Source organism: Gadus morhua, chromosome 14 (assembly GCF_902167405.1).
Source record: "Gadus morhua chromosome 14, gadMor3.0, whole genome shotgun sequence".
Classification (NCBI taxonomy): Eukaryota; Metazoa; Chordata; class Actinopteri; order Gadiformes; family Gadidae; genus Gadus; species Gadus morhua.
In genome coordinates this window covers 1,911,717-1,935,816 of record NC_044061.1, presented here as the reverse complement: position 1 = coordinate 1,935,816, position 24,100 = coordinate 1,911,717, and the positions used below count along the sequence as shown (strand labels likewise).

Here is a 24,100-nt window from a genome sequence, read left to right as displayed (position 1 = left end):
TCCACAGCTCTGTCGCTATTGACTACCAGAAGCGACAAACTGACATCGCCGGTCCGTGTGCCCGTCCGCTACCACCTTTCCGTAGAGGCTCCTTGGGATGCGACGGGTCTCCGGTGTAGTGGTGTAACCTCTCCACATGGTGGCGTCAAAGATCTTCGTTGCGGTGTTGTTGTTTTTTAACTATGGTGTTATTAACCGTGATACGTAGCTTACATATTTTTGTTCGTCCAGTTAATCATGAATAATTCTGTAAATTTGGTTAAATTAAGTAGGAGTCGCGACAACAGATTATTTCTCTGTTAATACCCATACTGCTCAGTCTACTGTTGCGCTGTTCCTGCTTTTTTCTTTTTTAAGAATTTTAAATGGATCAGTTAAATTCTAAATGTTTATTACATACGCGCATTACTTGTGACAAATGTAACAGTTCCCAATGCATACTCTTTTATTAAAGTTGCAATTACATTATGGCAATAAACGGTTAGATGACATACATAGATATCAAACATCTCTGGCTAATGTTTGCTATTTATTATATTTAGGCCTAAATCAATTAGTCATTTAAAAAAACTGCCTTACGAATGAACAGATTCAGTCTGCAGCCTAGTTCTAAACACACACTATTCCACACTGCGTATAATAGTATCATCTGAAGAATTACATTACAAAACAAAGCACTGTAGCTTCCCCAATGGAAACGCGACCCCTCACACTGGCTCATATCCTGATAAAAAAGGTAATATTATCTCGCTGCTCGAAAAGACAATATCAGGGCAGCCTGAAAAATAATTTCCTGAATCTCCAACCAAAATAGTGAACTTAGAAAAGATAATTATTCTTAGAAGTGAAAATCAAAACTTAAATGATACATTCTAATAGTCTCTATTGTTGTAATGAGGGCCTCTAACTTATTATATTTATAGGTGTAATTTTGTGCTGAAAAGGCTTTAACCTTTAGATGAAAGTACATGATAAAGTAAAGGTAACAAACTGTTGGGAAAGTGGTTTAAATCATTCCTCATAAAAGCAGGGAAAGACTTAAGATGTCCATGGCCATGATGGCTTTTCCTCCATGAGGATATTTTTGGTAAATCCTAGAAAGATTATATGCAATTTACATGCAAACATTCAAAGTTCCCAACGATGAGTGTTGGCAATTATTGTAGGAGATTATTAGCCACACAGTCCACAGGGTTCCGGCAGGGAAGAGTTGTGTGCCGGTGAGTACAACGGAGCCTTAAAGGGACACTCCGACGGACTAAAGTCTGCTTTACAAACTGGGTGGCTGATAGCTGAGTGTCCTGGGGCAAAGTGGGCGTCATATCGTGTTTATAAAACCACGAGCATTCACTGAATGTAGAGGGCTAGAGTTACACTCAATGTCCAATGAGGATACAAAAGGAAAGCCAGGACTGGGTGTGTGACCTACTTCTGAAATTGTATATACCCTCAGACCTTTGATACCCAAAAACGGCAGTTTTAGAAATACAATAACCTTATTAAGAACCTTAATTCAGAGCCTTTTTCCAGAAATCATTCAGTGAATGAATGGGACAGGATACCTCGTCTCACCACTGCTACGAGGATGGGTTAGATCCTGCATCCATGTAGCAACTCTCCATCCCCAAACTTTGGTCAATCGTCGGGTTCAATGATCTGAACCCATCGGACAGGATGATAGGATGAACAGATTACACGGGGACTCAAGCTCGTCTACGGGGCTCTGCTGAGACCTTTGACGAGTCCCGCCGCTCGCCCACCCAGCACTTAGCTCTAGCTGCCAGACAATAGGATGTGACTGCTGTCAGACAAGGTAACACAACACAATGAACACTTCTCTCAGCGACAGTAAGAACAGACAAATGGATACACGGTTGGCCCCCGCTGGAAAATCCAGTTAATATACCTCCTCCTAATAGGCGTTGGACATCATGGCTAAGGAACATATCAAAGTCGACGAGTGCGGTCAGTCCTGTTGCTCTTCATAACTAAGTACGAGTGAAGAACATGAAGCAGGTTTAGGTCCAGAAGAAGCATTACAGCAGACCAGCTAACAAGCCCTTGTGTATTCTAAGCAGTCTCTTTGTCGAAAGGCAAATGTTAAAACCAAAAAGATTGAGAGCAACAATATCCTGCTTTCTGCTTGTATCTCGGCAGACATGCATTTAGAGTAACCGACGCGTAGATCATCCCGAGGGTCTGAACCACCTCCTGGTACGCTGATCAATTGGCTCCTTCTCGTTGGCTGAAAGTAGTGCCAGGCAGGTAGAGCCATTTCAAACACACATAAGAGAAGATGTTCTTTATTGATCCCTGACCGGGAATAAGGGACGTATTGGCGTGTCCCTTATCTCCCAGCTGGGACGTAGGGGCATGCGCCGTGGTCCCTTGCTGAGTCTTATCTATATTGCACACAAGGGGACAGGCTTTGAGGAAATCCAATCAAATGAAGCTCCATTAACTTACACTGTTGATAATCGCACACTTAGTTCTCCTAATTCATACGTTTTACTAATCACTACTGGTAATGATAACCTTGCTGTAGTGACTACTCGGTTTCATGGTTTAAATATAAAAACGACTTTAATGGCTTCATGCTGAAACTGAATCTGTTCGAGAAACTGTCAAACTAACAATCGTTGAGGAAATAATGGTACAATAATTATACATATGAAATTATTGCATTTAGAGGAACACATCTTGATTTAGGGAAATGTTGTGCGAAGAAAAAACAAAACTAGATTTTGATCAAATTCTTTGGTGAGTAAAATATATATTTTCCTTGTTGCAAAGGAGTGTGACAGGAGGCTGAAAGTGTGACACGCACACAGCTGGCTGGACGCTCGTAGGACGCACAATGTCCTATGATCACCAGATTAAACAACAGCAACACAATGCTATCGTGTCGGGAATCGAACAGCGGCATGCACAGGCGCCACGCCGGCTACAGTGTGGTGGAACGGCTTCTGTCTGCATCCATGTAACGGGTCAACTCATTTAGAACGGGATTCCCATTTAGAACGGGATTCCCATTTAGAACGGGATTCTAACGAGAATCACACACTAAGCATCTTAACATTTTAACTCTGGTTAAGAACAACAAAAAGCATTTCCCTAAAACAAGGCGTGTTCCTCAAACCACCTGGCGATTATCTACCTTTGCTTACGAGAAGACGCGCTCGCGATCGATTCAGTCAAGCAGGCAGAGAGCCACACGGAGCCAGCCAGAACCGGTCGCTTGTCGACGGGTGGCGTGCCTCAGCGCAGCGGGGACGGATCAGTCGGCGGTGGACCCCTCACCCCGCTAAAGGGACCGCGGGGGCGGGGCTTATCGTCCTCTGGGCGGCTGTGGACTGCCAGAGTGCGGGGTGCAGCCGGCCACCCAGCGCTCTAGCAGTTGGCCGTGTGGGCGTAGGGGTCCCGCCCCGGGGGGGGCATCAGGGGGCTGCGCTTCAGCAGCGGGGACGGGTCGGCCTTCTCCGGGCGGGGGTCCCTCCCGCCGCTGTACCACCGGCTCTGCTCCTCCTTCATGAACAGCTCCACCATCAGGATCTTCTCCTTGTGGATCTGCAGGCTGATGTCCTTGGGGATGTCCGGGATGAGCCAGTCGATGAAGTCGCTCATCAGCATCACCACGTTCTGCAACGCAGGGTGGAGAGAGGAGGTTCAGCCTCAGAGGAGGAGGAGGAGGAGGAGGAGGAGGAGGAGGAGGAGGAGGTTCAACCTCAGAGGAGGAGGAGGAGGAGGAGGAGGAGGAGGAGGAGGAGGTTCAACCTCAGAGGAGGAAGAGGAGGAGGAGGAGGAGGAGGTTCAACCTCAGAGGAGGAGGTGGTTCAACCTCAGAGGAGGAGGAGGAAGAGGAGGTCCAACCTCAGAGGAGGAGGAGGGGGAGGAGGAGGAGGAGGTTCAACCTCAGAGGAGGAGGAGGAGGAGGAGGAGGAGGTTCAACCTCAGAGGAGGAGGAGGTTCAACCTCAGAGGAGGAGGAGGTTCAACCTCGGTGGTGGCACGCACAGAAACCAGCAACACGTAGTGAAACACACATCACCATTGTTGGCTTTTTAAGGAACTCGGCCCCAACCGTAGACGACCATTATCTCTAGAAATGTGTGCAACTTCCATTGTATTTGTTATATTTTGTGGAACCAACATAAGCTTCACAGAACCGACCTGAATAGCTAATGGGAAACAGTTTGGAACGTGGACCAAAGAGGAAGCACGCATCACTATGAAGAGCTTCAGTTTGGGGTTCTGCTCACCTGGAACAGGATAACAAACGCCAGGCGCGCGGCCAGGATGGCCCAGAACTCCTTGGTGAACTCGTAGGACGAGCTGCTGCCAGGGGGCTCTCTGTAGTCCTTGTACCTGCGGAGAAACGGTCGACAGTAAACCGACTGCATTTATACAGCGCTGTTCTTACCAGTGGCCCCTCAAAGTGCTTCACAATACTGCCTCACATTCACCCAATCGTACACACATTCACACACCGACGGCGGAGTCGTCGGTGTGTGGATGTGTGTACGATTGGGTGAATGCTAGGCGGAGTCGATGAATTTCAACCCCGGGGGACATTAAAGTACACCTTATCATCTCTTTATCTTAACCACGCAGGGCGACAGCCAGCTCGTCGGGAGCAGTCAGGTTGAGGCATCTCGCTCAGAACACCTCGACACTCGAGCCGGCGATCGAACTAGCAACCTTCCGGTTACCAGCCAACATAGTGTGGCCCGTGGATCGGTAGCGTTAGGACTCAACGTCCACACTATGTGGCATCCATGGAGGTGTTTGTGGGAGCCACCCTACCTGCAGAGGGGCACCTTGTACCCCAGGATCTCGGGGTCCAGGGGGGCCGTGCCGGTCTGGAAGTCGCTGGTGTTGAAGACGGAGAGGGTGTGGTTGACGAAGCCGTGCATGGAGCCGTCGGGGCTGTACATGTACTGGTAGACCAGCCGCGGGATGAAGTCAGACGTGAAGGAGATGACAAACGCCTGTTGGTGGGGGGGGGGGGGGGGGGGGGGGGTCAGAGGGAAATCACATGAGGATCTCTGTCCTAAATATCACATCTAAAGAAGTAAAACACTACTGTGGGTCCACTATTGCGATGGTATTTCATCAGCAGCTCGGCCACCACGGGGTCAGTGATTAAGGTCAGTCAGTGATTGGACAGCCACAGAGAGACACCCGTTGTTCTAGCAACCGTTCGACAGTCAGGAGACGTGGCGGCCGGTCTCTGAGCTCCCAAATGAAGCAGTCAGAATGTGGTCGTGAGCAGGCCTAGCTAGAGGGGTGTGTGGGAGGGGGGGGGGGGAGACAGTCAGAATGTGGTCGTGAGCAGGCCTAGCTAGAGGGGTGTGTGGGAGGGGGGGGGGGGGAGACAGTCATAGATGACATTTAAATCCACGGCCCTGTCCTCTGTCCCTCAGGACCCTTCTCCCGCCCACGCCCCCCGCTCGGTGTTAATGTAGTGCAGAGGTGCCCGGAGCTCCCCCCCGTCGTGACAATCAGAACCATTCCGAGGATGTCGTCGACTCGTGACGACATTCGGAGGATGAGCCGTCTGAAGGCAGTGGCGCTCATCTCACCGTGGTTATTATTACTGAGAGACGAGCCACCCTAGAGGATTACCCAGGAGCATCCCTGTGACTCCCTCTTCACCGAGACGCTGACTCCCTCCTCAGCAAGAGGATGAGTCCTTATGCACCAAGGAAGCACCAAGGAAGTCCCTCTCTCATTTCTAGACTTGTATTCTTTTGTTTTTGTATTTATTTCTGTACCTGTCTGGGCCCATAGCAACAGTTGGCATGCTCATGAAGAGATCGATTCACTACATGAACCCTAGTTGACAACTCTTCCAGCTGGCCGAGAGCAACCAGGAACTGGGTCCTTGGTTTCAGAGCTTTTTCCCCTAAGGCAAAACACTCGCGGGCCAAACCTAGTCTCAATTACACGCTTCTGCTATTCATATTGTGCAATTTGTATTGTGGTGAGAAAATAATCACTTAACTACCTCATAAAATAAGATAAGACAAGATAAGATACAACTTTATTAATCCCCCGTAGGAGAAATTTGTTTGTTGCAAAAACAGCCCAGCAGCAGTGGAAGGACACAGGATATAGCTCATCAACCTGATGAGGCCAGCATATATAAATATGGTACGACATTTTGATCTTCTTATTATATCCATATATGTCTATTGATAATAATATAAAGATAGCGGGACTCACATTGACGATGACCGCCACCTTACTGAGACCCCTTAACAAATTGTACCAGATACCTGGAAGAGATAGAAAGAGAGGATTAGGATTAAAACCTTCAGGTTTAGATAACTGCAGACTCAACCATATAATCTTATTGAGCTATAATATTGCTATGGTTATCATCTACTATGCATTAGTCAATGAGTCGATTAGTCGTTCATCAGGGATTCACCCACTAGTCCGACATTTACATTTACATCTAGGACATTTAGCAGAAGCTTTTATCCAAAGCAACTAGTACATCTGTGTTGTGTCTAGTGAATTATCATTTGTGCTTGAACAACAAGCCTAGGACGATAAGAGAACAGAGATCTATTTGGCAACAGGCCTAAGGCATTAAGAGCAGATCACCGATGTCTTTAACAACAGGCCTAAGGCATTAAGAGCAGATCACCGATGTCTTTGGCTCTGACGGCGATGGGTCTCCTGAGCCCCATGACGAACTTCTTGGCGTCCAGACGGATCTCGATGATGTTGTTGAGGAGGGCGAATAGCGGAGCCAGAGGGAAGGAGGCCACGAACAGAGTGACCATCCCGAACTGGATGACTGCAGGGATGCAGGCGTTAGAACACAGAGACACCAGGGACTGGACCAGGGTTAGAGTCACCAGGGACTGGACCAGGGTCAGACAGAGTCACCAGGGACTGGACCAGGGTTAGAGTCACCAGGGACTGGACCATGGACTGAGACACCAGGGACTGGACCATGGACAGACAGAGTCACCAGGGACTGGACCATGGACTGAGACACCAGGGTCTGGACCATGGACGGACAGAGTCACCAGGGACTGGACCATGGTCTGAGACACCAGGGACTGGACCATGGTCTGAGACACCAGGGACTGGACCATGGTCTGAGACAACAGGGACTGGACCAGGGTTAGACAGAGACACCAGAGACTGGACCATGGTCTGAGACACCAGGGACTGGACCAGGGTTAGACAGAGTCACCAGGGACTGGACCAGGGTTAGACAGAGTCACCAGGGACTGGACCAGGGTTAGACAGAGTCACCGGGGACAGGACCATGGACAGACAGAGTCACCAAGGACTGGACCATGGACAGAGTCACCAGGGACTGGACCAGGGTCAGAGACACCAGGGACTGGACCAGGGTTAGACAGAGACACCAGGGACTGGACCAGGGACAGACAGAGTCACCAGGGACTGGACCAGGGTCAGAGACACCAGGTACTGGACCAGGGTTAGAGTCACCAGGGACTGGTGCAGCTGGTCTGGTGTGCATGGTCACAATAGCCTGCATTCAGTATATTTTATTATTATTTGTGTTATATTTGCATGTGTGCGTGTTCGTGGGCATGCGTGCGTGCCTTTGTGTATGTGTGTTTGCCTGTGTGTGTGTGTGTGTGTGTGTGTGTGTGTGTGTGCATACCTGTGTGTGTGGGTGTGTGCGTGTGTGAGTACCTGTGCCTTTGCCTGTGTTTGTGCCTGTGTGTGTGTGTCCCTGTGTGTGTGCGTGTGTGTGTGTGTCCCTGTGTGTGTGTGTGTGTGTGTGTGCGCGTGCCACTCACTCATCTCCATGTACTCGGGGGCCAGCCCGCCGAAGGGCCCCAGCTGGTGGTCCTTCTCGTGGCGCAGCAGCCTCTTGTTGAGCTCCGCCTCCTGTTCGGCGTCCATGTCCGTCTTCCTCCTCCTCAGCAGCTTCTTCAGCTTCCTGCACACAGGCCCCACGCGGTGCGGGGAGGGACACCGTTACAGAACACAGAATACATGCCCACAAATGTAACATGTAACGTATTCCGTTCCATCAATCTGAGTATTGTATTCTGAGTACTTGGATTACTTCCAAGTGAATGTGCTGAATGTGTTGAATGCATCGGCATTTTGTGTTTTCCCGCACACGTTTTATGTGGGTGTCCAAAATTCCAAATTCCCAGACGGTCCGACAATTTGCTGCTAGTCTTGGAGTTACCGCTCATCAAACAATAATTCCCACAACGCGCGCGGCTGGGCGGGTGCCTGTTCCAAAGAGGCGTATGCTTTGTAGAACTGGATCGGACCGAGGTGTGTTTGCTTTCACATCTCAAGTAATATCATATTACCACAAATGCAAATCTATATGGGAAGGCTTTGAGAGGCCTTTGTGGTCCTTCTTAACCTAGCTATCTTTGCCGTATAAGGGGAATGGGTTAACCTAGTGATTGTTAGTGCTTTGCACTTGGTTCTATGAACATCCTTACTGTACCGACAGAGATAGATTGTTGTTTCTCTTTCTTCTGACAAATGTACTAACCAGGTTGAGGGGTCGCTTTGGAAGAAAGCAGCTGCTAAATGCCTTGAATGTAAATGTGAGGCTTTAAATGTCCAAATCGACTTAAGAACTAATGCAATGTTTGTTCGACCCTTGCATCGCTAGACAACTTTAGAGCATTCTCAAAGTGCTTCATCCTAAGACACGACAAGACCTGGATTCACACCTGGACAGGATGTGAGCGAGGAGCAAGGCTGAACGACTCAAACGGGCGAGAAACGGGAGGAAGAACTCATGACATAGTGATGAACTCAACGGCTCTTCAAGGCTCAACTATCTCAAGAGGAATGGAGACACGTCCAGACATCTGTTGGTTCAGGGAGGAAGGAAGGCTGAGAACAAATACAGAGTTAATATCTAACATCGATCCGACACGAGGGCAGGTGTTGGTAGGGCGTGACAAACAGGGAATACTGTTCTGTGAAAACACCAAACATTCACTCACGCGTCCGTCAGCTCAGTACTTACGGTATGCCGATCTCAAACAGGTTGTTCTGAATGAGCTGTTTCCCCAACATGGTGATGCACAGCTGAATGCACAGCTCCATGAGACAGCCCGCATGGGCACACTGAGAGAGAGAGAGAGAGAGAGAGAGAGAGAGAGAGAGAGAGAGAGAGAGAGAGAGAGAGAGAGAGAGAGAATATTGAGTTTCTCATTTTAATCGTTTTCTTTCTTTCAGAGTATTAAAACCATTAAATTACTTATTGGTTTATTTAACAGGGACAATGCACAGTCGATATACTGCAGCAGAGATAGCTGGGAGCTCATTAAGCCTGTTGTATTCCCTTGGCAGGAGGTGTAAATACCAGCCGCCATCAATACAACGCATCAATACACCAGAAATCGGGATTTCGCTCCGTTCAGGTTCCTTACCTCCTCCATCCTGTAGGAGCCAACCACGTATAAGTAGCTTCCAGGACGACCCACCAGCCTGTGGATCAAACCCACACAATAACAAAGGTCATGTAGTCTGCAGTAGAAGCACTATACCATTAGGTAACTGGACTCAACCAAATCAAGTTAAATGACAGATAAAGGGTTCTTTCTCAATATGTGTGTGAAATAATAAGACGCCATATTAAGTTTTGCAAGTGATGTTTAGTATGCTATGTGCACCTCTGAAAGAGATGGAGAGCAGCATGTCCGTTGAGTTTGAACACCCTTCCACCCCCAAGGTGAGGGTCTTCTTACCGTCCTCTGAAGAACGCCAGGTACACGATGGGAGTGAAGGCGTTAACAAACTTAAGGATGAAGGTCTTGAAGATGAGCCGATCCTCAAAGCTCTTGTCTGTCTTTGGGACCTCTAAAGCAAACAGACGGGGAGGAGGAACAAAGCATTATGACCCCGTAAAGAACACAGTGGCCTCTTGTCTGAGTCACCGTCACAGTTTACTGTGGGCGACCGGTGATTAGTTTAAGAGACACTTTTAAGAGCAATAATTGGAGTGTAATTTGTTATAAATGTCACAGCCACCCCATCAGCTATTTGTGCGCGAAATGCTCTCTGAGAATAGATCATCTGTTTTTTTAAATTGCGTTAATGTCACAAATATTTTATACATACGTCATATATTATGGAAATTAAAAAAACAAGGCAAAACCATGAGGTAGAGGATTAAAATCAAAGTTGGTCACTCAATATCCATCACCTTAATATGTCTCACCCCACAGTGAACTCAATGTTCCCAGAACTGGAGTCTTGGTTCAAATGCACATTCAGTAAAAAAAAATACCAAAAATGAAAGGCCACTGGGTACGACTCAATAGCTGTAATTTGAGTGTCATTTGTCCAAAATGTCACAGCAGTTCTAAGTGAGTGAGATGCTCTGTGAGGTATCAGCCCTAGGCGCCTGCCCACCAGCCTCTGAATCAGACAGCCAGCCTCACACCAGAGGGACTGTACCGTCATCACCGCCCTTTCACACTGACAACACTCAGGATGAGATGCTGGCGCCAAGTCACACAAAGAGTGTAATATTACGATTATACCAGTTACCAACTTAATTAAATATGTAATCTAAATGCTGTCTTATCATGGGGCTGTTGCTCTTAAAATAAACAGATGAATATTAGTGCTGTTTTCATCGTACCTGCAGCCTGAATTCACAAGGGACTAAAAAACCAAACCTCAAAAAACAGAACCGTTCCCCCCTCTCATGGAACGAGCGTACCTAGTCTGGTGAGCCAGCGGGCGATGGCGGCGTAGATCTCGTCCATGATGATGATGGCGATGAGGTTGATGATGGCGGCGGTGGTCTTGACGGTGGCCCTGATGTTGGAGCGCGCCGCGGGATACGAGCTGAAGTGGAGGAGGGACTTGATGGTGATCCGGTACAGGATGACCCCGAACACGATGGCAAAGGTCACCGTGATCTACAGAGGAGAGAGACAGCGGTCAGAGAGACAGGTCAGAGACAGAGGAGAGAGACACCGGTCAGAGAGACAGGTCAGAGACAGAGGAGAGAGACGCCGGTCAGAGAGACAGGTCAGAGACAGAGGAGAGAGACAGCGGTCAGAGAGACAGGTCTGAGACACCGGTCAGAGAGACAGGTCAGAGACAGAGCAGAGAGACAGGTCAGAGACAGAGGAGGCTCAGAGACACCGGTCAGAGAGACAGGTCTGCGACACCGGTCAGAGAGACAGGTCAGAGACAGAGGAGAGAGGCAGCGGTCAGAGAGACAGGAGAGAGAGAGAGAGAAAAGAGAGACACAGGACAGAGAGACAGGTCAGAGAGACAGGTCAGAGACAGAGGAGAGAGACACCGGTCAGAGAGACAGGAGAGAGAGACGGGACAAACTCAGGACAGTGAAACAGAGAGACAGGTCAGAGACAGAGGAGAGAGACACCGGTCAGAGAGACAGGTCAGAGACAGAGGAGAGAGACACCGGTCAGAGAGACAGGTCAGAGACAGAGGAGAGAGACACCGGTCAGAGAGACAGGTCAGAGACAGAGGAGAGAGACACCGGTCAGAGAGACAGGAGAGAGAGAGATGGGACGGAGACAGGGGACGGGGACACCGGATGGAAGAGAAGAAGGCGCGAAGAATGACATTTTGACAAGATGGCATCAAGAACATCTTGATGCTCAACAGTTAGGACATGCAGATATGGAGTCTGACCACAGGTGTGAAAGGAGACTGGATATTGAGAATATTGATATAATTGCCGTTATATTAGCGTCTAATGTGGAATCAGTGCCAAGCTGTGCAAGCTGTTGGTATATTTATTTGTAGCTGGTGCAATGGGTGTGTAAAAATAATGATTGCTGCAATGGTCTTGTAAATTTAAGTGAAAGTTTACTTCTATGTTTAATTTAAGATATATCTGTAGTATGTGCTGAGAGCTTAATAGCATAACAGTCCTATAAAGGCCATGTTGCCCTACCCCTGATGTATTGTATTTTTAGAGCTGAGCCCTTGCTGTCATCGTTGGTGAACACAAAGGAGGCAGAGAGTGCTCACCATGAAGGCCATCATCACAAGCGTGGTCAGGTAGGCTGGCATCCTGTCTGTACATGTGAGCTTCACCTTCTCGTTCTGGAACAGAGGGGGAGGGCACAACGGACTGTCATGATGACCATAGCAGCGGCCCAGCAACGCGGACACAACACACAGCCGACGGGGACACTCAGCCGAACATCATGCCTCCAATAAGGTTTGACGTTAGTTTGGTCTGCAGGTAACGTCTGATATAAAGAGATAGCGTCACCTTGGGAGTCTTATGTTCGTTTCTCTGTTTCTTCTTGATGATCCGTAGCTCATAGTCCGCCCTGAAGTGGTCCTGGAACACGAACACGTTATGGTTTAGCTCTCTGACCGCATTGCTCTTCAACGACACATTTCTATAGACCACTGGTTCTCGGCTGGTCTGTGGACGCAGCAGTCAACCAATGCCCAAAGCCTTTCATCGTTACTGCACAGGTCTGACCCCCACACCAGTGACGGTTAGAAGCACAAATCTTTTTGGTTTGTTTCTTTTTAACGGTCACAGAAGTTTCCCGGTGAGAACCACTGTCATGGACCAAATGTAAGACACACGCAAGCAGAGAGCAGTGAGACATCCGAAGCAGGGAGAATACAGAAACAGCTGAAGATGAAAGCTAATCCCCTAGACAAGCAGAGGGCAGTTTGAGCCCCTGTTTATGCAACACTTCAGTGACGAGGGAAAGAGGGATGAGGAGAGAAATAACATGAAGGGCAAAGGCCCAAAGGAGACTTTAGTGAGGGTATCAGAGTTAGAGAGCTAGCAATAACTGCAGAAGGGCTTAGAGAAGCCAAGTGTAGAGGGAAATACTGGTTAAGATACAGGTTAATATGCCAGTCTACGAGAGGGAATTAAAGGTTAATATGCAGGTTAAGAGGTTAAGAGAGAGCCTAGGTTAAGACGGCAAAAAAAGTAATCCAATTCCAAACCTCGTGTTCTTCCTGCAGAGCACAAAAAAGACACACAAACATAAAATGTAAGTTTGTCAGCGAGTACGTTATGAAACATGATTTGGGTGGACCGATTGTTCTCCAGGCCTTAATGCATTCGCTGTGAAGGCGGCGCTGGTGTAAATCATCATCCTCAGCAGCACTCAGGGACTAATAGAGCTCACCTCCTCCTCCTCATAGCCGGTCAGGTCCCAGATGTAGTTGAGTCTCATCTGTCTCCTCTTCCAGTGCTCCATGAAGAGGACCGCTGTGGACAGACATCAGGACACCTTCACACACTGGGAGGGGACGGTACCTCTGGAGCTCAACCTTCACACACTGGGAGGGGACGGTACCACGCTCTGGAGCTCAACCTTCACACACTGGGAGGGGACGGTACCACGCTCTGGAGCTCAACCTTCACACACTGGGAGGGGACGGTACCAGGCTGAGGAGCTCAACTTTCACACACTGGGAGGGGACGGTACCACGCTGTGGAGCTCAACCTTCACACACTGGGCGGGGACGGTACCATGCTGTGGAGCTCAACCTTCACACACTGGGAGGGGACGGTACCAGGCTGAGGAGCTCAACCTTCACACACTGGGAGGGGACGGTACCAGGCTGTGGAGCTCAACCTTCACACACTGGGAGGGGACGGTACCACGCTCTGGAGCTCAACCTTCACACACTGGGCGGGGACGGTACCACGCTCTGGAGCTCAACCTTCACACACTGGGCGGGGACGGTACCACGCTCTGGAGCTCAACCTTCACACACTGGGCGGGGACGGTACCACGCTCTGGAGCTCAACCTTCCCTGTGTTGAGCTGATGCAGCCGTGGTGATAACACACAGAACACGCTCAGCCATCATCTAGAACCCATTGCAGGGGTTTTCCCGACTTAACAAGAGGCAACGTACCTGAAGGCTGAACCGTGGCTGGGAACAATTTTCTAATGCGCTTATTTTCAAATGTGGTTGTAGAGTCAGCCATCTGTTATACTATAAAAATAACCGATTTTACAGATTTGTAAAACCTTGAATTATAATTGATTTATTTATTCTGCATCTTGATGTTCAGGATAGAATTGACCACATATCTTCACTAAAGTGAAAGTTATCATAAGGACAGTTCGGTGTGCTCTTCCGAACTATCCTTCCCCTCTTCAGTGCCGTCTCCAACAGCCCAGGTTTGAGCCCAGGGTCAGATAACGTCTGCTCTGACATCAATGTCATCAGATAGCAGCCTGGAGGGCATCACTCTGAAGCCCTACCGAAGGGCTTTATCCATCAAAGCCACTTCTTCATCGTCCACACGCTCATGTTTTTGTCATGACTCTTTATTTTTGTACGGTTTATTTTGATGACGGAGCGAGATGGACTGGAAGGGGTGGGTGCTAGGGGGGAGGACACGCAGCATACAACCCCGGGCAGGAACCGAACCCGGGCCGCAGCCATCAGGACGGGGCCTTGATGGTGCACGCTGCACCGGGCCCTGTCACGATGAGGGCAGCCTGAGGCGGCTTGGCGAGGACGGCGCTCACCCCACAGGGCCATGAAGATGGAGAAGAAGACGGTGGCGGGGTTGTCGAAGAGGTGGCTGGCGCGGGCCGTCCCGCAGGCGGAGGACAGCCTCCAGTAGCTGCAGGCGCTGTCGCACATCGGACACATGGTGATGTTGTTCCTGGGGTCGCAGATCTCCATGCTGAGGGGAGGAGAGGGGGAGGGGGAGAGAGGGGGAAAGGGGGAGAGGGGGAGGAGAGGGAGGGAGAGGGGGAAGAGAGGGAGAGGAGAGGGAGGGAGAGGGGGAGGAGAGGGGGAGAGGGGGGGGAGAGGGGGAGAGGGCGGGAGGAGAGGGAGGGAGAGGGGGAGGAGATGGGAGGAAGAGGGGGAGGAGAGGGAGGGAGAGGGGGAGGAGAGGGAGGGAGAGGGAGGGAGAGGGAGAGGAGAGGGGGAGGAAGAGGGGGAGCAGAGGGAGGGAGAGGGGGAGGAGAAAGAGTGAGAGGAGAGGGGGAGGAGAGGGAGGGAGAGGGAGAGGAGAGGGAGGGAGAGGGGGAGGAGAGGGAGGGAGAGGGGGAGGAGAGGGAGGGAGAGGGAGAGGAGAGGGGGAGGGAAGAGGCGGGAGGAGGGAGGGGGGAGGAGAAGGAGGGAGAGGGTAAATAGACGTGTTGAAATATTCATGAACATAAACTGGAATGCCATAGTGATGAATTCACTCATCAACCAGTGTGGTGTGTTTATGAAACTTCAGATTTATGCAAATTGGCTGTGAAGCTATTTGGTATTTAAAATCGAATGCCTCAAGACTTTCTAACTCACTTTCTGTGTGTCTTCAGATAATAAACAGAGACTATCTAACTCAATATGTTGGTCTCATTATATTGTCTTAAAAGTATTTCTGAAAGAAATTCCATTTTTAAGTAATATGGTTATCTTCAAAAATGTCTCAGAAAAACAACTTAAAGATGCGTATCAGAGTGTTGTGTGGCATCCATGAGAGGAACCCGGACTACACCTCAGTACACGTTCAACACCATGCCCTCCCAAGAGGGCGGAGAACCTCCTGCTTCCGACGAGGACCACAGCAACAACCCATCAACCCCCCCCAAAAAAACCACAACAAAATGGAACCACCGCCCCATTCCCAGTCGCCAGCCCAGTCCCCTTTAAGTCACTCTCCCCAGGTCCCAGTCCCCTCCCAGTCCCCTCCCAGTACCGTTCCCTGCTCCCAGTCCCACCAGTCCACCCACCTGGGGATGTCGTCGTCCACGGTGGCGCAGCCGTACAGGAACACGATGACGCCCACGATGGCGGCGGGGATGAGCATCTGGGTGTAGACGCCCAGCCAGGCGAAGTACAGCCCCACCTTCTCCCCGAAGTACTTCCTGTGGGAGCACACGGCGTCACACCCCGCCGACGATCGCAGACGGACGCGCGGACTGAAGGGCCCACGGACCCCCCACTGAAGGACCAAGGACCCTCCACTTAAGGGACCACGGACCCCCCACTGAAGGACCAAGGACCCCCACTGAAGGACCAAGGACCGCCAGCTGAAGGGACCACGGACCCCCACTGAAGGACCAAGGACCCCCCACTGAAGGGACCAAGGACCCCGCACTGAAGGACCACGGACCCCCCACTGAAGGACCAAGGACCCCCACTGAAGGACCACGGACCCCCCACTGAAGGACCAAGGACCCCCACTGAAGGACCGAGGACCGCCAGCTGAAGGGACCACGGACCCCCCACTGAAGGACCAAGGACCCCCACTGAAGGACCAAGGACCCCCACTGAAGGGACCAAGGACCCCGCACTGAAGGACCACGGACCCCCCACTGAAGGACCACGGACCCCCACTGAAGGACCAAGGACCCCCATTGAAGGACCAAGGACCCCCACTGAAGGACCAAGGACCTCCACTGGAGGGACCACGGACCCCCCACTGAAGGACCAAGGACCCCCACTGAAGGACCACGGACCCCCACTGAAGGACCAAGGACCCCCACTGAAGGGACCAAGGACCCCGCACTGAAGGACCACGGACCCCCCACTGAAGGACCAAGGACCCCCACTGAAGGACCACGGACCCCCCACTGAAGGACCAAGGACCCCCACTGAAGGACCACGGACCCCCCACTCAAGGACCAAGGACCCCCCAGTGAGGGGACCACGGACCCCCACTGAAGGACCAAGGACCCCCACTGAAGGACCAAGGACCTCCACTGGAGGGACCACGGACCCCCCACTGAAGGACCAAGGACCCCCACTGAAGGACCACGGACCCCCCACTCAAGGACCAAGGACCCCCCAGTGAGGGGACCACGGACCCCCACTGAAGGACCAAGGACCCCCACTGAAGGACCAAGGACCTCCACTGGAGGGACCAGGGAACCCCCACTGAAGGACCAAGGACCCCCCACTGAAGGGACCACCGACCCCCACTGAAGGACCAAGGACCCCCACTGGAGGGACCACGGACCCCCACTGGAGGGACCAGGGAACCCCCACTGAAGGACCAAGGACCCCCACTGGAGGGACCAGGGACCCCCACTGGAGGGACCAGGGACCCCCCACTGAAGGGGGGAGTCCCTGGCTGCTGTGTGTTGGGGTCTCACCTGATGAGGCTGATGGGCTGGTACTTGTAGAAGACGCTGTAGCTCGCCCACTCCTCGTAGAGCAGCTGGGGGAGAGAGGGCGGCGGTTAGGGGAGGAAGAACCATGAAGAACAGCGATGAAGACCTTTATAAAAACTGGGTTTGAAATGAAGGTGCTCCGATGTATATGATATATGGTTTGGGGTTATTGGGGGGGGGGGTTTGCAGGTAATATAATACACCAGTATGAGTCAATCAGTCCCCCCGTTATCAGCAACACATCACATCAGTCCTGGCTGGCGTTGTCATAGTTACTCGACCAGCAAAGAGGGAAAAGAAAGGGCTGTGTTTCACAAATACCCTTCATTTATTATTCATATGATTCATTTGTAATAACAAGTATGCTTACACCTCGAACATAAGAGAAGCCCTATTTCTCTTGTTTCATCGTTTAACCGTTACCATTTCTTGGCATTCATCTTTACCACCAGTGGCATGTAATTGAAACCATTCAATGCGTATCATTCTTTGTTGAAGCTTAAGGGGATCGCCTGTGATGCGTCTCCATGTCAAATGATCCCTCTGGATTAATGCAGAATAATGCTTTTAGTTCCAGGATTTTGTAGCATTGACTACGGTTTGTTTCAAGCATTTCTTAACCATTTACATTTACCTTTAAATTCTGGGCATTTAGCAGTCGCTTTTTTTCCAAAGCGACTTACAATAAGTACATTTGTCAGAAGAAAGAGAAACAACAATAAATCTCTGTCGGTACAGTAAGGATGTTCATAGAACCAAGTGCCAAGCACTGACAATCACAAGGTTAACCCATTCCCCGTGGACAACAAAGCATACGCTTATAATAAAACCCTTGTTTGTGCTTCAGGACACAGAAGAGGCTCTCCTCTGATTGCAGTTGATGTTGGTGCCGTCAGCAGGAGAAACCACACATTCCTCCTCCTGGTGTTGCAACGAGGGCCGGGCTATCACCGCCGTGGATCAACCGGCGCGGTGATTCACACCCGGGCGTCTCAAGGCTCCACGCCCACCGCTCTGCACCTGCTCGGCCCGCCGCTGGAGTGCCGGGCCGAGTTCACCAGCGCTCAGAGATGGGAGAGGGGCGAGCGAGCCGTAATGATGCTTGAGAAGCGTGGAGGAGGAGGAGGACCTCTTCCTGTTGCCGTGGTGACGGCCTCAACACACAGCCTCCGGCGTAATGATAATGTGTCAGCGGGGGTTGGGGGGAGGAGGGGGAATCCACCAGAGGGTGTCTGGCTCCCTGACTCAACACGGACACTTGTTTTCCCTCTCAAACGCTTGTCCGACTGATAAGTGTTGTGATGCTGCGGCAGATAGCTGAGATCCATTCCACCAACATTTAATTAAATGGGATTTGATTAAAACCAGTCATAATGGTCTCACATAAAGACCTGGCAGATGCGAAACTGGAAATAGATGGGTCCTGATCCCCCATAATGCAACAGGGTGATAATGTACAGATCCCCCATCATACAACAGGGTGATACTGTACTGATCCCCCATAATGCAACAGGGTGAAACTGTACTCATCACACTGTAAGTTTTAAGATGCACCAATACCAAAAAAAAACAATGGCAGATAGAATTTACAGCAAAGCCAACTTACATAAGCAGTTAAGTCTTGTTGTGTTTGCTCTTCTCAGTGTAATGCACAACCAATACCGGTCTCTTACCTTCCTGTCGTTGGTCTTTATGTCCACGCCTTCAATGTCTCCCTGAAAGATATAATAATGCATTTCAATCATTATGCACACACACACACACACACACACACACACACACACACACACACACACACACACACACACACACACACACACACACACACACACACACACACACACACACACACACACACACGCACACATTACAGTACAATCCAGTGCTTGCCTTTGAACAGATACACATTACCTTTCATAAGAGCGGTTATGTTGTCTTAGTCGTAAAACTTACATCCAAAGATTCCTTCATCCATCCATCTATCCATTTCATTCCATTTGAAATGGTTTGAGCTTTAAAACTGAGAATACAGTGACGGTTCTGTTGAATATGACCTGGGTTTCAGTGCTACTTGGTGTGAGGACAGAAGGGAGGGGGGGGGGGGGGGTAACTCACGTCGTGGACGGGGTAGGCGGCTGTGTACACCCCACTGCCGAGCAGGCTGGTGATCCCTGAGACAAACACAGTGAGGAGTCAGCTGACCACCACCGAGGAGGAGGTACAGCCCCAATCACACATGGAGAAATACACACACACACAGGCACACACACACACACACACACACACACACACACACACACGCACACACACGCACACGCACGCACGCACGCACGCACGCACGCACGCACGCACACACACACACACACACACACACACACACACACACACACACACACACACACACACACACACACACACACACACAAAGACATAGATTGTTCCGGAGCGTGGTGGCAGTTGTCTCTATATGCTAATGAGCCGTTGTACCTGCTCTCCGCGGCCTAGTTGTGATTCTGGTCCGTTTTAGCACCTCGTACACCTGGAGGGACATAGAGGCACCTCGATTATATGTACCGCAAACATTGTACCACATGGCTCAGTGGAAGAGCATGGGGTGGGATAAAACACCTACTATCTTAAAAATGACCATATTTACAAAGGTGGCCTTATGATAAACAATATGGATATATTATGGATATAAATATACTATGTTGACATTTAGATTGTACTTTAAGGGCCGGCCATCCTACTTGAATAATATTGGGCTGTATTAGGCCACTGGCTCGTCCCGGTTTTATAATAATTTAAAGTAGTTTGTTAATTAGATGTTTTTTGTTAATTGCTAAATGCTTGTGGATTGGCCTGTTTCAGGAGTGGCGGGTGACAACTTAGTGAGCAGGGGATCCTACTAGTGAACACTAGTGAACAGTAGTGAACAGTAGTGAACAGTAGTGAACGCCTACACACAGAGGTAACAGTACTCACTATAAAGCTCCTGGTCTTGCTACCAAAGAAAGAGTCTGGGTCCGACAGATCAAACCTGCGGTAGAGAGGAGAGAGCTGCTTTGAAAATGGGATTTTAAACTCGTGTATTTGCCTTCCAATAGGCATAAAATGAGTAATATCCTGCAAAGAGTGAGTCAGGCGGCTCTGCTGTTCAGTGTCAGCGCAGTAAATATAGCCTTCTGCTGTCTGAAGCCCCCCCCCCCCCCCCTCAACATATCGACAGGGGGCTGCACAGCCTCTGTCTCACCATCAGCCTCCAGAACTCGACACACGACCGCACTCTACTAACAGAACGGGATGGACTCTCCAGCACATCTCTGCTCTCAGGCTAACCTAGCAAAGGTACATGTGTGTGTGTGTGTGTGTGCGTGCGTGCGTGCGTGCGTGTGTGTGTGTGTGTGTGTGTGTGTGTGTGTGTGTGTGTGTGTGTGTGTGTGTGTGTGTGTGTGTGTGTGTGTGTGTGTGTGTGTGTGTGTGTGTGTGTATGTGTGTGTGTATGTATGACTCCATGCGTGTGTGTGTGTGTGTGTCACTGACAATGAAGGACACTGGCTTGGGTAGCAGGGAGAAGATGGAATAAATGGTAACACATCAACATCATACTTAATGTCAGATATAATGTCATGGTTCAAATACGAACATCATATGAACATTCAAAGCAGCTGCACTCTGTAAGATCTAAAACACATTAGAGTTAAACGAGTGTTGTCAGAGGACTCATACCGCCGTCTGGCCTCTCAGTCCAACACGTCCAACAGGTGGCAACGATCGGCAGGGTCAAGATGTAATTGGACTAAATTGCACTTTGCAGAAATGGACGGGGTTTGTTTCGGCCAATCGGCTCGTTCTACCGAGTGCCACTCAGCAACATGGAATAAACGCCGAGAGCTTAGAGGAGTGACTGGGAGGAGTGACTGGGAGCTGAGAGGAGTGACTGGGAGCTGAGAGGAGTGACTGGGAGGAGTGACTGGGAGCTGAGAGGAGTGACTGGGAGCTGAGAGGAGTGACTGGGAGCTGAGAGGAGTGACTGGGAGGAGTGACTGGGAGGGGAGAGGAGTGACTGGGAGGTGAGAGGAGTGACTGGGAGCTGAGAGGAGTGACTGGGAGCTGAGAGGAGTGACTGGGAGGAGTGACTGGGAGGTGAGAGGAGTGACTGGGAGGAGTGACTGGGAGGAGTGACTGGGAGGTGAGAGGAGTGACTGAGAGGAGCGACTGAGAGGAGTGACTGGGAGGAGTGACTGGGAGGAGTGACTGGGAGCTGAGAGGAATGACTGGGAGGAGTGACTGGGAAGTGAGAGGTGTCACTGGGAGCTGAGAGGAGTGACTGGGAGGAGTGACTGGGAGCTGAGAGGAGTGACTGGGAGGAGTGACTGGGAGCTGAGAGGAGTGACTGGGAGCTGAGAGGAGTGACTGGGAGGAGTGACTGGGAGGAGTGAATGGGAGCTGAGAGGAGTGACTGGGAGGAGTGACTGGGAGGAGTGACTGGGAGGAGTGACTGGGAGGAGTCACTGGGAGCTGAGAGGAGTCACTGGGAGCTGAGAGGAGTGACTGGGAGGAGTGACTGGGAGCTGAGAGGAGTGACTGGGAGCTGAGGGGAGTCACTGGGAGCTGAGGGGAGTCACTGGGAGCTGAGAGGAGTCACTGGGAGCTGAGGGGAGTCACTGGGAGCTGAGAGGAGTCACTGGGAGCTGAGAGGAGTGACTGGGAGCTGAGAGGAGTGACTGGGAGCTGAGAGGAGTCACTGGGAGCTGAGAGGAGAGAGATGACTCACAGGTGCTGCTTCTCGCGGCTGAAGGGGTGGGAGAGCGGCTTGACGCTCTGCGGCCGGCTGCAGTCCACCTTGGGGTGCAGCGGCGCCGTGACCTTGTGGATGAAGAGCCTGATGTTCTCCACGATGTTGTTCCCCTGGTTCACCTCGTACACCTGGGGGGGGGGGGCAGGGTCAGGTGCGGGGGCTTTACACTTCATATCTCCGGTCAGAAACAACTAAACTCGTCCGGAATCTGGGAGCATGTGGTGATCCTGGGCGAACGATGGAGGATAATCTGGATGCTGATTTCATCATCTCCGGAATTGGTGGAAGGTGATGGAGAGGAGGCCAGGAACATACGTCATGAAATCCAGAGGAATTTCACGAAATAAAGGTGCTCTTTAAAATCGAAATTAATCTAATTCTACAATGAAGACAAATTGAAGGACGACAGAGTGTGGAGACCTTTAAGATATCTACTCAGCACTACTACTATACGCTACTAAAACCCCTACTGTGACTTATAACAATGATTTGCAGTATCTGTAGCAAAATAAAAAATAAAAGTGGTATCGTCTCTGTTTAATGAATACACGCTTTTGATAAGATAAAGGGGAAATATATAACTAGTCAACATAATCAACAAATACATAGATGCAAGTGTCAGATGCCTTGCTCAAATGGAACATGTCAGGAATACCTTCTTGGTGGGCATCTTGAGCTTCAGGAACTCGGCCTCTCGACACAGGATGTTCCAGGGGGCGTGGATCTTCAGGAACCCGATTCCCGGGATGTTGGACTGAGGACAGGATTCATGGTTTATTCACACATTGACCCAATAGGGAGGAAACTCTTCTGTTGCCTCCCTTCATTTGCATTTACATTCAGGGCAATTAGCAGACGCTTTTCTTTCTTTCTTGTCAGGAGAGAGAGATACAACACTATATCTCTGTTGGTACAGCAAGGATGTTCATAGAACCAAGTGCCAAGCACTAACAATCACTAGGTTAACCCATTCCCCGTATAGGACAAAGATAGCTGGGATAAATTAGTCTTTATACTTGTATTCTCCTAATAAATTGAGCTATATAGATATACAAACTCTCCTGTCCATTCTAAAGAATGTGCGGTATATGCATCTACTTGACATATATAATACACATTTGTATATATATATATATATATATATATATATATATGAGAGGTGATCTCAAGTCTTCAACGATTTAACTGATCCTTAAAGACGTTGAGTCGACGTCGTCGTTTAAGTGAATCCGTGGTGTTGGGGAAACTGCGGGGATGCAACTGGGACATTCCACTGGGAGGCGGGGGTGGACGGGAGAAACCACAGCGCTGCGTGGCTTCTGGAGGAAAAGCCTTTATGTTACACAACGCTCTCCGCGGGGGCGGGACTGACTCAGTCCGCTGTGGGCAATTCGCTGCGTAATGTTTTGCTTTGCATAAATATTTTGCGGAGTTAATTAGTTTGTAGGGGCGGCCGGTCACTAAGCAGGGCGGCGGGGCACCTATAGACGGCTGAGGGGAACCGGAACAATGGATTGATCTTCTGCTCAAACAACGCAAAAGTCACTCAATGATTTAGGGCTCGACCATCAGTCAACGACAGGACTGGCCTGACGAATCAGATTCAACCAGGTAAAATGTTATTCAAGGTCACTTATACATACTGTATATATATATATGTATATATATATACATATATATATATATATATATATATATACACACACCCACCCATCAACCCACACCCTGACATACACACAAACACAAACTAATCTCACCCACACAGACGCATCTCCTCAGCTTCGTATCCCCCTCTCCCCCCCCTCTCCTCCTCCCCCCCCCTCCTCACCTCCTCCCCCCTCTCCAGCTGTAGGCCCCCCTCCCCTCTCCTCGTCCCCCCTTCCCCCCTCTCCCCCCCCCCCCTCTCCCCCCTCCCCCCCCTCCTCACCTCCTCGTCCCTCTCCAGCTGTAGGCCCCCCCCCCCCCCCCTCTCCCCCCCTCCCCCCCCCCCTCTCCCTCCCCCCCCTCCCCCTCCTCACCTCCTCGTCCCTCTCCAGCTGTAGGCCTCCCTCCTCCTCCTCCTCCTCCTCCCCCCCCCCTCTCCTCCCCCCCCCCCCCTCCCCCCCCCTCCTCACCTCCTCGTCCCTCTCCAGCTGTAGGCCTCCCTCGCCCCTCTCCTCCCCCCCCCCCCCCCCCCCTCCCCCTCCTCACCTCCTCGTCCCTCTCCAGCTGTAGGCCCCC

At 50.5% G+C, this 24,100-nt stretch overlaps 2 protein-coding genes across 4 annotated transcripts in view; one reads left to right on the top strand and one right to left on the bottom strand.

The window, feature by feature from the left end:
* mns1 (meiosis-specific nuclear structural 1) overlaps positions 1–508 on the top strand; it is a 6,683-nt gene extending 6,175 nt beyond the window's left edge. The window contains exon 10 of the mRNA XM_030376811.1: positions 1–508. This exon is cut by the window's left edge and continues 299 nt beyond it. The gene's annotated coding sequence lies outside the window, so the exon portion shown is untranslated.
* Positions 375–24,100, bottom strand: part of ano1a (anoctamin 1, calcium activated chloride channel a) — a 36,727-nt gene continuing 13,001 nt past the window's right edge. For 2 of the 3 annotated variants that reach the window (XM_030376806.1, XM_030376804.1), the window contains exons 4-26: positions 22,536–22,634; positions 21,857–22,008; positions 20,065–20,119; positions 19,567–19,618; positions 19,195–19,250; positions 18,753–18,794; positions 17,062–17,126; positions 15,697–15,831; positions 14,491–14,651; positions 13,130–13,212; positions 12,945–12,956; positions 12,241–12,312; positions 11,994–12,068; positions 10,705–10,906; positions 9,725–9,836; positions 9,407–9,464; positions 9,001–9,101; positions 7,793–7,935; positions 6,655–6,807; positions 6,225–6,277; positions 4,803–4,987; positions 4,259–4,364; positions 375–3,639 (exon numbers count right to left, since the gene is read on the bottom strand). In XM_030376806.1, the coding sequence (XP_030232666.1) occupies positions 3,391–3,639; positions 4,259–4,364; positions 4,803–4,987; positions 6,225–6,277; positions 6,655–6,807; positions 7,793–7,935; positions 9,001–9,101; positions 9,407–9,464; positions 9,725–9,836; positions 10,705–10,906; positions 11,994–12,068; positions 12,241–12,312; positions 12,945–12,956; positions 13,130–13,212; positions 14,491–14,651; positions 15,697–15,831; positions 17,062–17,126; positions 18,753–18,794; positions 19,195–19,250; positions 19,567–19,618; positions 20,065–20,119; positions 21,857–22,008; positions 22,536–22,634 (2,421 nt within the window). In that variant the 3' untranslated portion in view covers positions 375–3,390. The remainder of the gene's footprint in view (positions 3,640–4,258; positions 4,365–4,802; positions 4,988–6,224; positions 6,278–6,654; positions 6,808–7,792; positions 7,936–9,000; positions 9,102–9,406; positions 9,465–9,724; positions 9,837–10,704; positions 10,907–11,993; positions 12,069–12,240; positions 12,313–12,944; positions 12,957–13,129; positions 13,213–14,490; positions 14,652–15,696; positions 15,832–17,061; positions 17,127–18,752; positions 18,795–19,194; positions 19,251–19,566; positions 19,619–20,064; positions 20,120–21,856; positions 22,009–22,535; positions 22,635–24,100) is intronic. The other variant, XM_030376805.1, reaches the window with a different exon arrangement.